Raw genomic sequence first — 12,034 nt, 5'->3', positions numbered from 1 at the left:
ATCTCATGTTTTAGTTAAATTAATCTAACTCTTTCATCTCTGGTCCCCCTTTCCATTTCATTCTAAATTTCCAGATAAGGCTTAGTGTAGGGACTGGGGCAGTAAATCTTCACAAAATATCAGAAACAGCAGGAATACAGCAAAATCCATCCATCCCTTCCTTAATTTGCAAGCCAAACCATGTGTGGAAACTGATTTTCTTTTTTATCAGACATAACTGAAAATGACTCCCCAGTAAACTTAGATTGCTTTTTTTGCCTTAGAGCCAGAAGGAAGGTGAAGAAACTGACTTCGGCTGCACATATTGGGGATTCTGAGGTGCTTGCTGTGGTCTCATAGAACAAATAAGATGCCCAGCTTGTGACTTTCCAAAGCAGTACCCTGTGCTAACTCAGGAGCACACTTCTTCACATGTGCACCTGCCTGAGCTGGGGGATTTTGCGCTTAGACACACCTGAGTTACACTCATATCTTTTTACTTACCCTGTCTTTTTGTTGAGATAAGGGGCTTAAGGTAGTGACAGAGAACAGCCCGGTATGCAGGAGGCCCTTGGATCCATCCCAAATCTCTCTCTCTTCCCCCTCTTCTTCCCTCCCTATTTCTAAACTAATGATAACAATACATAGTTTCTTCGCATAAAAGGCTGTGATATTATCATTTATCTGCCTTTTTTTGCAATGAGTTTTGTCACTTTCTATTTTTAAAAAAAGTGAATGCCTGTCACTTTCTTATTAAAAAAAAAAGAATTTGAGTTATGCCTACTTTTCTATTTTTATCAAGCTGGAATTTCTCTGGCAAGTCGCTGACTCCATTCTTACAGCTCCTCAGCTTTTCCCTTTAACCAAGGTGTTCTGACCTGATGACCCCTCAGCCTGCTACTTCCCAAGGATGTGTTCAAAGGATTGCTTATGCTGCTTATAGCACTTCTCTATAAATACGGTCTGTATCTGGAAATGTGCACATGAGTGTAGGTGCCCAAAGAGACTAGAAGAAGGCTGGTAGATCCTGTGGAGCTGGGAGTTATTGGTGATTGTCTTGCATCCATGTGAGTGCTGGGAACTGAACTTGCTACTCTTTACTGCTGAGCCATCTCCAGTCCCTTTCACTACTTCTTACCTATGGTGCAAACACCCAATCCCACCCTTAGTGTTAGTTGGTTGCCCCTGGGGAGTAGTAAGGATCTGGAGCCTTTGGAGTTCAGACTCAGCTGCTTGCTGCCCTCATGACTTCAGGTGAGTCATCTTAATCCTCTTTGCTTCTTTTTCTTTATCTGGAAAACAGATTAAAAGTAGCAGTTGCTACAGGTTCAAATAGAGGGTTAATGTTAAAGCTGGTCTTTGTCAAGCCTGTTTAAAGGTTAGCTCTGTAATACTCTTGTTTTCTAATGCAAGTGTTTGTGCTGGCTCCATTGTTGTCTTGGTTTTTGTTCTTGCCTGGAATATTCTCAGTAAACATTGAAGTCTTCAATTTCTTGTGCCCTGCCTGTTTCAGGCAGGTGCCTGGAAAGCCACCACAGCCTGTATTTTTACTTTGAGTAGCCAGAGCTGGCACTCATGCCAGCACCATTGGCTAGAATGCACTAAAACCCTTGCCCTTCCTGCTTGATCTGAATTCCCTAGGTGTCTCTAGCCTACTCTGGCTGGGGAGGGAGAGGAGGGGTGTAATGAAAGGCAGATGCATACGCAGCCACACTGCCTCCTAGTGGCCAGGCTTGGAATTAGTGTATTGTCCAGCATCCTGCCACAAAGCGTTCACCCACCTGTGACTCAATTTTCAGACACACTTTGGCCATTTTTTTTTTTTTAAATAGACAGTGACATGATGGCAGTGATTCCAGGCTCCTCTCATTATTCTGTTCCTTCCTTCTCCCTCTTTCACAAATATCTCTCTTTAATGTATAGAGTATGTGGGAGATTTGAACAACAGTGCCTAGGGCATCAAACTCACTCTGGGTTCACTGTGGCTTTGTAAGAGATTTTGTGACTGTGGCGTAGGTCATTTCTATTGCATACAAATCATACTTGTGTGGGAAAGGTCAAAGCCTGCAAGAAGACCTGGAGTTCCTTAACCCTATTCCTTGTTCTTTGCGCTCTCCTTCCCAACCCTTCTTCATTTGAAGGCAAGTATGTGCACATCTGTTTAAGTTTGGGTTCCTTAGGGTTAGATATAGACCCTGGTTCTTAACTCACCTCCTTTGCCTTCCTTTCAAAGGATCATTACTCTTACATTGTGTCATACAAAATTACTAGTGTTCAGCCTTTTTGTTTTTTACTTACCAAATAGTGATTTCGTAAAGCTCAGTCCAGTACACATTCATGGTTTGCCTTTGGGACTGCTCTCAAGACCACAGTAGTGCACCCACTCAGCTCACCAGCATTGTAATAAGACCCAATTGGCATCAGTGTCTTGAGCTTCTTGTCAGAAAACATAAAGCAAGTTCATCCCCCAGGCTGAACGTTATTCCTATTTGTTTAATACAGTCCAAGCTGACATTATGGAGCACATGCAGCATCTGATGATGCTGGAATCCTTCGCTTGTCTGTTTTATTTTGCAGTCTTCACGTATAATGGTGCCAACAGAGAAACCTGTGAAGACAGCCATGGCCAGTGCTCCCGACATGCCTTCTGTACCGACTACACCACTGGCTTTTGCTGCCACTGCCAGTCCAGGTTTTATGGAAACGGGAAGCATTGCCTGCCAGAAGGTGACTGCTGTGTGTATATTGTTGCCTCTTGCCTGTTTCTAGTTAAAATGTGAGCCATGCTTGGCGATCTTTACAACTCTGCTACCTCAGTCACTAGCAACTTGCAAGTGTTCAGTGGTTGACTGAGTAGGAAACAGGTTCAGGCTGATTTCTCAGCTTGAGAACGACTAGAAATATTTCTCCTTTGCCCCATTCCTAACTCTGTAGAGCTAAAGGGGAGGGGAAAGAAGGAGGGAAGAGATTCCAGATAGGACTGGGCCATATGTGAATAGTTGGTTAGAGCATTATTTTAGGGACTTGTTAAGCTGGCTGTGGTGGAACTTGCCTATATTCCTAACGAGGGAGGCTGAAGCAGAAGCCTTGAGAGTTGAAGACTAGTCTGGATTTCATCATAAATTCTCAGATCTTATTTCAAGAAAGCCAAAATCAATAGCCCTAATAGTAACGCGGTTTTTCTGAAGAGTGAGCATATGAGTGGTCGGAAGTGTTAGCTCATCTCTGTACACCCATGATGATGTCCAAGGCTGAAAGGATTGTGTTTATCTTTTAGGGGCACCTCACCGAGTCAATGGGAAAGTGAGTGGCCGCCTCCGAGTGGGTCACACTCCTGTGCACTTCACTGACGTGGATCTACATGCGTACATTGTGGGCAATGATGGCAGAGCCTACACTGCCATCAGCCACATCCCACAGCCGGCAGCCCAGGCCCTTCTCCCTGTCATGCCCATCGGAGGCCTGTTTGGCTGGCTCTTTGCCTTGGAGCGGCCAGGCTCCGAGAATGGCTTCAGCATCACAGGTGAGCAGGACTCAGATTCAAAAGTGGTACCCATGGAGTGTCTGGAGATGATTTCCTCTCTGGAGAAATGGGCTCCAATTTCATGTTGTTCGAGGTTTTGAATCACAGTGGTTTTGCTGTACATGCAAAGTTTTCTGCTCTTACAGAAACATAATGGTTTAGCGACTGGTAAATTCATATTTTCTACTATCATCCTTCATATGTAAGTATCAAGTTAGTGTAGCTTTGGAATATTCTCTGTCAATATATTACATTTTTTAAATTGTTTGAATTTCAGACTTTAGTTTCTTAAAAATTGTTTCCTGAATTGCAATTTGGGATTAGGACATATTTTCCAACTGTTTCTGAAACGTCCCTAAAGGCACTTTTTCTGCCTTTCTGTATTTCTGTATGAAATACTTGTATAAAATGACATTGCCAGCATCAATGATTCTGAGATCAAAATCGGTCAACTCTGATAAATGCTGAGGACATTCTCTCTCCTGGAGTGTAAAATATTCAGCTAAGAGCTATAAAATAAACAAGCCTGTCCTATCCATCTCATTAATATGCAAGTTTTCTTTCATTTTTAGTAAGTGATAAAATTATATGTATACCAAAGCATTGGTTTAAAAATGTTTCTTTATGGCTTGTTATTTATAGACATATTTATTATATCTTATATGTAAGTTTTTGGGTAAAAGGAAAATATTTACAGGCTCTGGGAAAGCACAGCTTTTCAGATGTAACTACATACCGACCACCTGGGTGGCCATGGGACTGCACGGGCGGGGGCGGGGGGGGGATGATTTTTGCTATCAAGCTAGCAGCAGATTCCAGCACTGCTGGATGGAGCACTCCCTTTCATAGCCCGGGTAGCAAACACTTGGCAACATGTGTTTCCTTTGTTGGAACAGAAAGTGTATACTGCAAGACAGGTTCTTTGCCCTCCCACCGGACAGCTCAGCCACTGTTTAAGGAATGTCACCTTTACTCAGTATTTTAATGAAGTCTTTATTAAGTCTCAAAAGCAGCTAAAATATTGTATGCAAAGTTAAATTTGAATTTCAGAAAAAGAGTGGATGTTTTAAAATTAAGCATGTTCATATTATATTGCATAGGACACACGTGCCCGATGTATTCATTGTTTATCTGTAATTTAAATTTAACCGGGTATCCTGGTTTATGTGTGTGTGACTTGTTTTCTTTTGCTAATCTGAAAACCTCAGAAAGAGAAGTCCTTGGGTGCTATCTCTAACAAAATACAGACTCCCATGAGAAAAGGGCAGGGGTAACTGAGATTCTTTGAAACCTTCGGAAGAGCAGGGGTCTGCAGCCTGGAGGACTGAGCCTGGGTGTGGCTTCCTGTCGTTAGAGACTGAGGGGAGGGTATACACACTAAGTGACTGGCTACTTGGACCCATGCCTCTTACAGGGTAGGCTCTACCACCCAAGCCCCAGCTAGTCCTCAGAACGATTTAAGCAAGATCTCGTCACCCACTTGCTAAGCTTTTGTATCCTGCAGGTGCAACCTTTGTCCATGACATGGAAGTTACTTTTTATCCTGGAGAGGAGAGGGTTCGTATCACTCAAACAGCCGAGGGGCTTGACCCAGAGAACTACCTGAGCATTAAGACCAACATTGAAGGCCAGCTGCCCTTCATCCCAGCGGATTTCACAGCCCACATTGCTCCATACAAAGAGCTTTATCATCACAGGGACTCAGGTTTGTGTGAGTTTCCACAGCTGTAAAACGGGCATGGTGCCTGCCTCACAAGGCAGTGATGAGGGTTAGAGGAATAGTCAGACAGAATGTCCCAGAGCTACGTGGAACACAAAGTGAGGTTGTTACAGTTTTGTTCCTTTTTTTAAAAAAGGAAGTATACAATAGTGTAGGTGAACAGAGTACTAACTTATGTACATAAGAATGTCAGTATCTTTGCACATTATTTTCTAGTAGTAATAACAGATAAGATACTTCGTCTCAAGCATGGATTATTAGAATTTATGATTGTCCTGTAACTGTTTCAGCTGATGATTTTAGTTTGCCTTAAAAGTCACAGAAAGATGCTTTTGAGTATTGTGAAACAAACCTGGGATTTGGAGTCAACACATAAATTAGTTCACATCCTGGATTTCCCATTTAAAGTCTGTGGGGGGAAAAGTCGCTGGAAAGTCTAGTGTCTCATCTTTTAGCATGAGAATAAAAACATATTTTCTGACTGCCTAATACAGTTGGTAAATTGCAAAAGGTGTGATAAGCTGTTTGAAGTGTGCTCAGCCTGCCCTATCCCAGGGTAGTTACGAATATAGCCCAACACATTTGTAGGTAATAGTGTCATGTCAGAATGTCAAAAGGTTGGACACACCTATGAGCAGTGCCAGCTCCAGTGATGCTCCAGATGCTCCAGTGGTCATGGTCACCATTTTGCGGTTGGTGGTTTGTCCTGGGAAGCACCTGTTCTGTGCCCCTGGCTTCTAGCATGAGAGCTGGATACGGGAAAAAGACTGGAACACAGACCTTAACTGTGTCAAGAGTGTACTGGGGCCTGTCCTGGTGTAACTCCCAGCTGGATAGGAACAAGCCTTTCCCAAGCCTTGCTGGCTTACCGAAGTGCAGAGCATTAATGGTAGGGTTAGGGGGTTATTTGCTTTGTAGAATGTGCCTCAAATCTTGAGAGAAGTAGAGCCAAACCACCTGGAGGCCCGGCCACAGCTCCACCACAACCCAGGCTATTCTTGGGCTCTTCAGCTAAGCTCTGGGGCCTCTCTACACACAGCCAGTGCCTGTCCCGCATGGCTATGGAGAGCGAACCAGGTGGTGTATGTACAGCGTTCAGCACACCGGCAGCTTTCTCACACCAGTACATTATTGTGCTTGTTTCTAGTGGGTGATGTCAGCAGTAGTTGTGTTTCCTCCTTCTCCTCAGCCGTGTGGCTTTGTATACACTCAGGTTGGAGAAGATTCTGGGACTTCTCTTGCAAGCTTCCTGTAGAACCTCGGGGAGTCCTCAAGGGACCCTGCTCCCAGGAAGGGGGTGAAGAACTGTAGAAACATACACCAAATGCAAACATTTTTGTTTTCAGTGTTTTAAAAATTTATCAATTTGCCTGTAAATGTTTCTTACAGTTGTGACCTCCTCCAGTTCCAGAAGTTTCTCTCTCACTTCTGGTTCTGTCAACCAAACATTGTCCTACCACATCAACCAGAACATCACTTACGAGGTGTGCAGGCATGCCCCTGGGCACCTGGCCATCCCTGCCAGCCAGCAGCTGACTGTGAACCGGGCCTTTGCTTTGTATAGCAGGGATGAAGGTGTGCTGAGGTTTGCTGTAACCAATCAGATTGGCCCTGTTGAAGGTAGGTATCTTATATATGTTGGGCAAAAATCATGTTTTTTTCTTAGAAGCCTCAGAACAGTTCTCTGGAGAGTACAGTTTGGTGAGTGCCAGTTTGCTGGGCCACATCCTGCATATGTAGACAGGCAGATGTATAACTTTGAGAACACAGACCCTGCCCAAGTTCAGACACGTGTATAACACATGGCACCAGAAGGCTGGGTGGTAGCAGTCAGGCTTTTCCCCAGTGTGGACATAGGCAGATTCCTGAAGCTCATTGGCAGGCCAGCAGAGCTGAATCAGTGGACTGTGTGAAATGTTGTGAGCAGAAGCCCTTGCATGCAGACTTGATGCCCCAAGTTCAAACTCTGGATCCCAAGAAGTGGTAGGAAAGAACCAACTCTTGAGAGTTGTCCTCTGACCTCTACACGTGCACTGTGGCATGGCTTGTGAGCCTCTGCATATTCACACAGCAAAAAAAAAAAAAAAGAAAAACAAATTAAGATGGAGATTAACAATAAAGGAAAATGGGCTGGAGAGATGGCTCAGCAGTTAAGAGCACGGTCTGCTATTCCAAAGGACCCAGGTTCAGTTCCCGGCATTCACATGGCAGCTTACAACTGTCTGTAATGCCCATTCCAAGCGATCTAACACCTTCACGCTAATTCACATAAAATAAAGGTAAATAAATCAATATTTTAAAAAAATCAAGGAAAACCCCTGACACTGACCTCTACGTGTGCATTCGTGCATGCATATAAACACAATAGTACTATGTCACAGACACACACACAGTATAACACTGTGTCTGGAAACATAACATATATACACACACACACATATATATATTTAAGTTAGTGAGAATATGTTCCAAGTTCATTCATTAGAAGATGTAATACTGATTTGGTAATATTTCCCAAATTGTTTTATTGATCCATTCAACCTTTATCAGAATTCAGTTGGCTCCTTTGCAAAAACAGGCAAATTGATATTAAAACAGAAATTCAAGGAACCCAAAGTAGCTAAGGAAAAGTATCTTGGGTTAACTGTCCAAATGCAAAAGAATGACGTAGTTCCTCTGTCTCACCTCTTGCATAAACAAAACCCAACTTCAAGTGGATGAAATGCCTAAATGTAAGGGTTAAACTTTCCAGAGAGCTACAGAGCAGACTAACGGTTGCTGATGGACAAGAGCGGATAGACCAAGGAAGAGTCACTTAAGGGTTTCTTCAGCGATCAATGTCCTAGTAGCGATCGTCATGGTGGTTGTGCAGCCCTAACTATAATGAAGTTGTTGTTTTGCCCTCCAAGTGGGTGGATTGTGTGTCACAAGTATTTCGTCCCAACTGAAGGAAACTGGTGGAAGTGACGCAGTGGCTTATGTTTCCCTGGGCCTGAGCTTCACACGTGCAGAAAGGGATGTTCTGTGCCCATTAGGGCAGTGGAGCACAGCGAGCCTTATGTGGAAGCTGCTCTCAGCAGGCTGCAGCCTAGGTGATTCCAACGTGGATGCACTGGAGAAGGAGGAACTGTAGATTCAGTAAAAAGCAGTGATTGCCAGGCAATAGGTGGAAAGGAGGTCGGATGGGAGAGCAGGACCCAGGCATGGGGAGGAGAGGAGGATGGTAGGAAGAGCAGAACCTTCTAAAGGTCAGTGAAGCCACAGTACACCGGGCTCTGATGGTGAGTATGTGTTATTGAAAACCTGTAGGCTTGGACACAGAGTGAACCTGGATAGTTTTTAAAGGTTTTTATTATTTTTAAGTGCGTGTGTGTGCATGTGTGAGTATGTGTATGTGAGCGCAGGTGCTCAAGGACATCAGAAACATCAGATCCACTGGAGATGCAGTTTTGTTAGCTGATATTGGTATTGGGAACCCAACTCTAGTCCTCTGGAAGAGCAGCAAGGGCTTTTTAACTGTTGAGCCATCTCTGTAGTCCAAGCCCTATTATTTTAAAATTGTTTTTGGTTTTTAAAATGAATATACAAAATAATAGGTTTCATAATAGTGTTATGCAGATTTTGGTTTTATTGATGTGTATCTCTTTCCTGTACCCGTACCTTGCTGCCCCACTTATCCCTGTCCTCCCTCAAGAGTGGATCCCATTAAGTAGATCCCCTTTCCTTTAAGACCTCCTTTCTTTCTCCTTTCTCTTCTTTCTAGTTTTATGGCCTATATCCACAACCCCCTTCCTGTATTTCCACCTATACAGAAATTAAAATCTAGACTTTTTATGTGAAAGAAAACAATATGGTAATCCATTTTTCTGCAAATGTCACAATTTCTGTTTTCTTGATGACTAAATAAAATGTCATTGTGTATATGTTCCACATATTCTTTATTCATTCATGTGTTAATAGACATCTGGGTTGATTCCATTTTATTGCTCTTGTAAATAGTGCAGAATTGAATATGGCTATGCAGGCTCTCTGTGATAGGACTTACTCCCTTTGGATTGAGTCCCCTTGAAATCCATGGCATTAGTTACTGGCTACTGCTGCAGTAGTGCACATTAACGATAGGGGAGCTGTGTGACCGAGGTAGGAGAGATGAGGCTGTGAAAAGTGTTCTTAGCAATCTTTCTGTAGACCTGCCTGTTTCTCAGAAGCTGTCTATTTTAAAAACATGTCCTAGGCAAGCTAAGATAGTCCTGCAAAAGTCGAGAAAGTCTACAAAAAAAAAAAAAAAATCAAGGTGACATTTGAATTCTTTAAATCAATACATGCTACTTTCCCCTAGAGCAAGAGGCATGAGATGAGAAAGGGATTGCCTCCCTCAATGACTGTGGAAACTGTGAGTGCGAGGCAGCACCTGTGAGGGGGGACTGAGAAAATCGGTGCTCTCTTGCTGAAGAGGAAGGCTCCTTATGCCTCCATAGAGTGTGGGTGTTGCCTAAGCAGCACATAAACAAAATAGTACCTTGGTTGATAGGAGAAACCCAGAGTTTGTTAATTTGGTTGCTTTGGGCAGCCAAAGGTGACATTATAACGTAGTTAATTCAAACATGTCGATGTCACTTGATTTTAGAGCAACATGTAAATCAAGAAGGAAGATTCTAATTGCATTTCATAAAGAGAGAGATAAAAGCACCAATGGCTTGCAACTCCCCTCCCAACCCCATACACACATACTCCCCCCGCCCCCAGAGTTGTTCATTTCTGCCCTTTGCAGGGTGGAGAGACCAGATCTGTGAGAATTGCCTTTAGAGGAAGAACCACCCATGCCATAGAGTTATGGAGTCATTTAGGGGAGCAGGTTATCTTTGGGTCTCTTCTTATCAAATGAGAGCAGGTTAGCAAACTGTTAGCAAGAAGTACCAGTTGCTAATTATTTCTGTGAGCCTTTTTCCCACCCAGATAAATAATATTTAATACATAACTTGATATGTTGCCAAGCACCTTTCTTAGTACCTTACAGGAATTAGCTTATCTAATTCCCATAGCAACCTCTATTCAACAGGGGTATATCATTATTCTCCCTTTATGCATGGAAAACTTGAGATGTTGAGGTGAAACAGTTTGAAATGCAGCTGATAAGTGGTAGGATGGGATTTGAACCCTGGCACTGGGCACAGAACATCATGCTTGCCCCACACAGTACAGCTGCGCCACATGGGCTCTGTCATATTCACAATAGTCTCATAGTGTAGACCCAGATGACATGCGAGTATAGCGTTTAACCTTTTGTGATTGAACCATACTTCACCCACTCCCTCCCGGTCGCTGCACAGGAGCCTGGAAGTCCCAGACTTTTCCAGAGGGGTCTACCATCAGACTGGAAGGCGTGCCAAGTCACATAACCATGGCAGCAATGTGGGCTCTGTGTGGCTTTGCAAAACCCAGATAGTGCAGTTTCCCAGAGAAGCATGTGGCCCTTGCTGTCCTTCGGCCACAGTTGTTTGTTGTGCTGTTGTAGAACAGGACCCAGGCATGTTGCCTGTCTTTCCTCTCCAGGGATCTTTGGGGGAGATGGTAGGGCAGAAGGCCATTCAGTGAGGGCCCTTTAAGGAGCCCATAACAGCTCCTTTAAGGAAACCATTCTTCCCTTTCTAATTGAATTGATGAATTCCAGCTCCTCTGTCAAGGAGTCAGTAGTTTAAGTGGGTGAAATATGAAATGGCTTAAGGACATGGCTGTTCTTGACGTACTGTGAGGGGAGAGAGCCAATAGACTCAGAAATTATGAGTAGTACAGTGGTTTTAGGAATGTTATTTCAAGATGTTACTGGACACTACACTTAGTGGCTGCATTCAGAAATAGCTGATTTTTAAGTTTTTGTCTAAATTTTTGTCGTTTTTCTTAAGAGGCTCTGCATTTCTCCTTTGCACTAGCTTCTCAATTCTATAACCAGCTCTATAACTGTGTTGTCTGTTAAATCGGTATCATATAATTATGGATATACTTATATTGATGTGAGTACAGTAGTTTAAGAGTGCAGGTCACTTCTGGTCTAAGAGTTTTTATTTGAATGCCTAACAGTGGGATAAGCTCTGACAAACGTGCACTCATTTAATCTTTCCTGCACTGTGTAAACTTTTGATGCTGGAAAGGGCTGCATAAGAAAGCTAAGCATCAGTATTTAAAAATTAAAGCATTTTGAAGATGACTATTCCTTTTGGAAGGTATTCAAAAAATGAGGAAACAGTTGTAGAGAGAACAAGATTCTTGTCTTACACGAGCCTTCCGTGAAGACGTGATCCTGTTCTTAGTTCATATCTGCCTGGAGACTGGCCTCAGGGACTCTGTCTTCATGCCCAGGGTAACTGAGCACCGCTATTCAGATGCTGGGTTCTCTTCCCTTGGCCAAGAGGTCCAGAAGGAGGCATTCCCAAGATGGCTGTCAGTCTTTCCTTTTTCCTTCCCTTCCCTTCTCCTTCCCTTTCCCCTTCCCCTCCCCTCCCCTCTCTTCCCCTTGCTCTTCCCCTTATTCCTCTTCCCTTTCCCCTTTTTCCCCTTCCCTTCCCCTCCCCTCTCTTCCCCTTCCTCTTCCCCTTATTCTTCTTCCCTTTTCCCCCTTCCCCTCCTCTCCTCTCCCTTCCCTTTCTTCCCTTCCCCTTCCCCTGCCCTTTCCCTTCCCTTCCCTTTCCTTTCCCTTCCCTTTTCCTTTCCCCTCCCCTCCCTTCCCCTGCCCTTTCCCTTCCCTTTTTTCTTCCCCTCCCCTCCCCTCCCTTCCCCTTTCCCTTCTTCCCCTTCCCCTTCTTCCTCTTCCCCTT

The 12,034-nt window shown here is 43.7% G+C and overlaps 1 protein-coding gene across 1 annotated transcript in view; it reads left to right on the top strand.

The window, feature by feature from the left end:
- Nid2 (nidogen 2) overlaps positions 1-12,034 on the top strand; it is a 70,293-nt gene that overhangs the window by 34,656 nt on the left and 23,603 nt on the right. The window contains exons 5-8 of the mRNA XM_055605870.1: positions 2,557-2,706; positions 3,257-3,502; positions 5,007-5,207; positions 6,612-6,842. Coding sequence (XP_055461845.1) covers positions 2,557-2,706; positions 3,257-3,502; positions 5,007-5,207; positions 6,612-6,842 — 828 coding nt within the window. The remainder of the gene's footprint in view (positions 1-2,556; positions 2,707-3,256; positions 3,503-5,006; positions 5,208-6,611; positions 6,843-12,034) is intronic.

This window comes from Psammomys obesus, unplaced genomic scaffold, assembly GCF_907164565.1.
Source record: "Psammomys obesus unplaced genomic scaffold, mPsaObe1.curated_primary_1811, whole genome shotgun sequence".
In the NCBI taxonomy this organism is placed as follows: Eukaryota; Metazoa; Chordata; class Mammalia; order Rodentia; family Muridae; genus Psammomys; species Psammomys obesus.
Note: the sequence above shows the minus strand (reverse complement) of the source record. Positions and strands in the feature narration are given on the sequence as shown.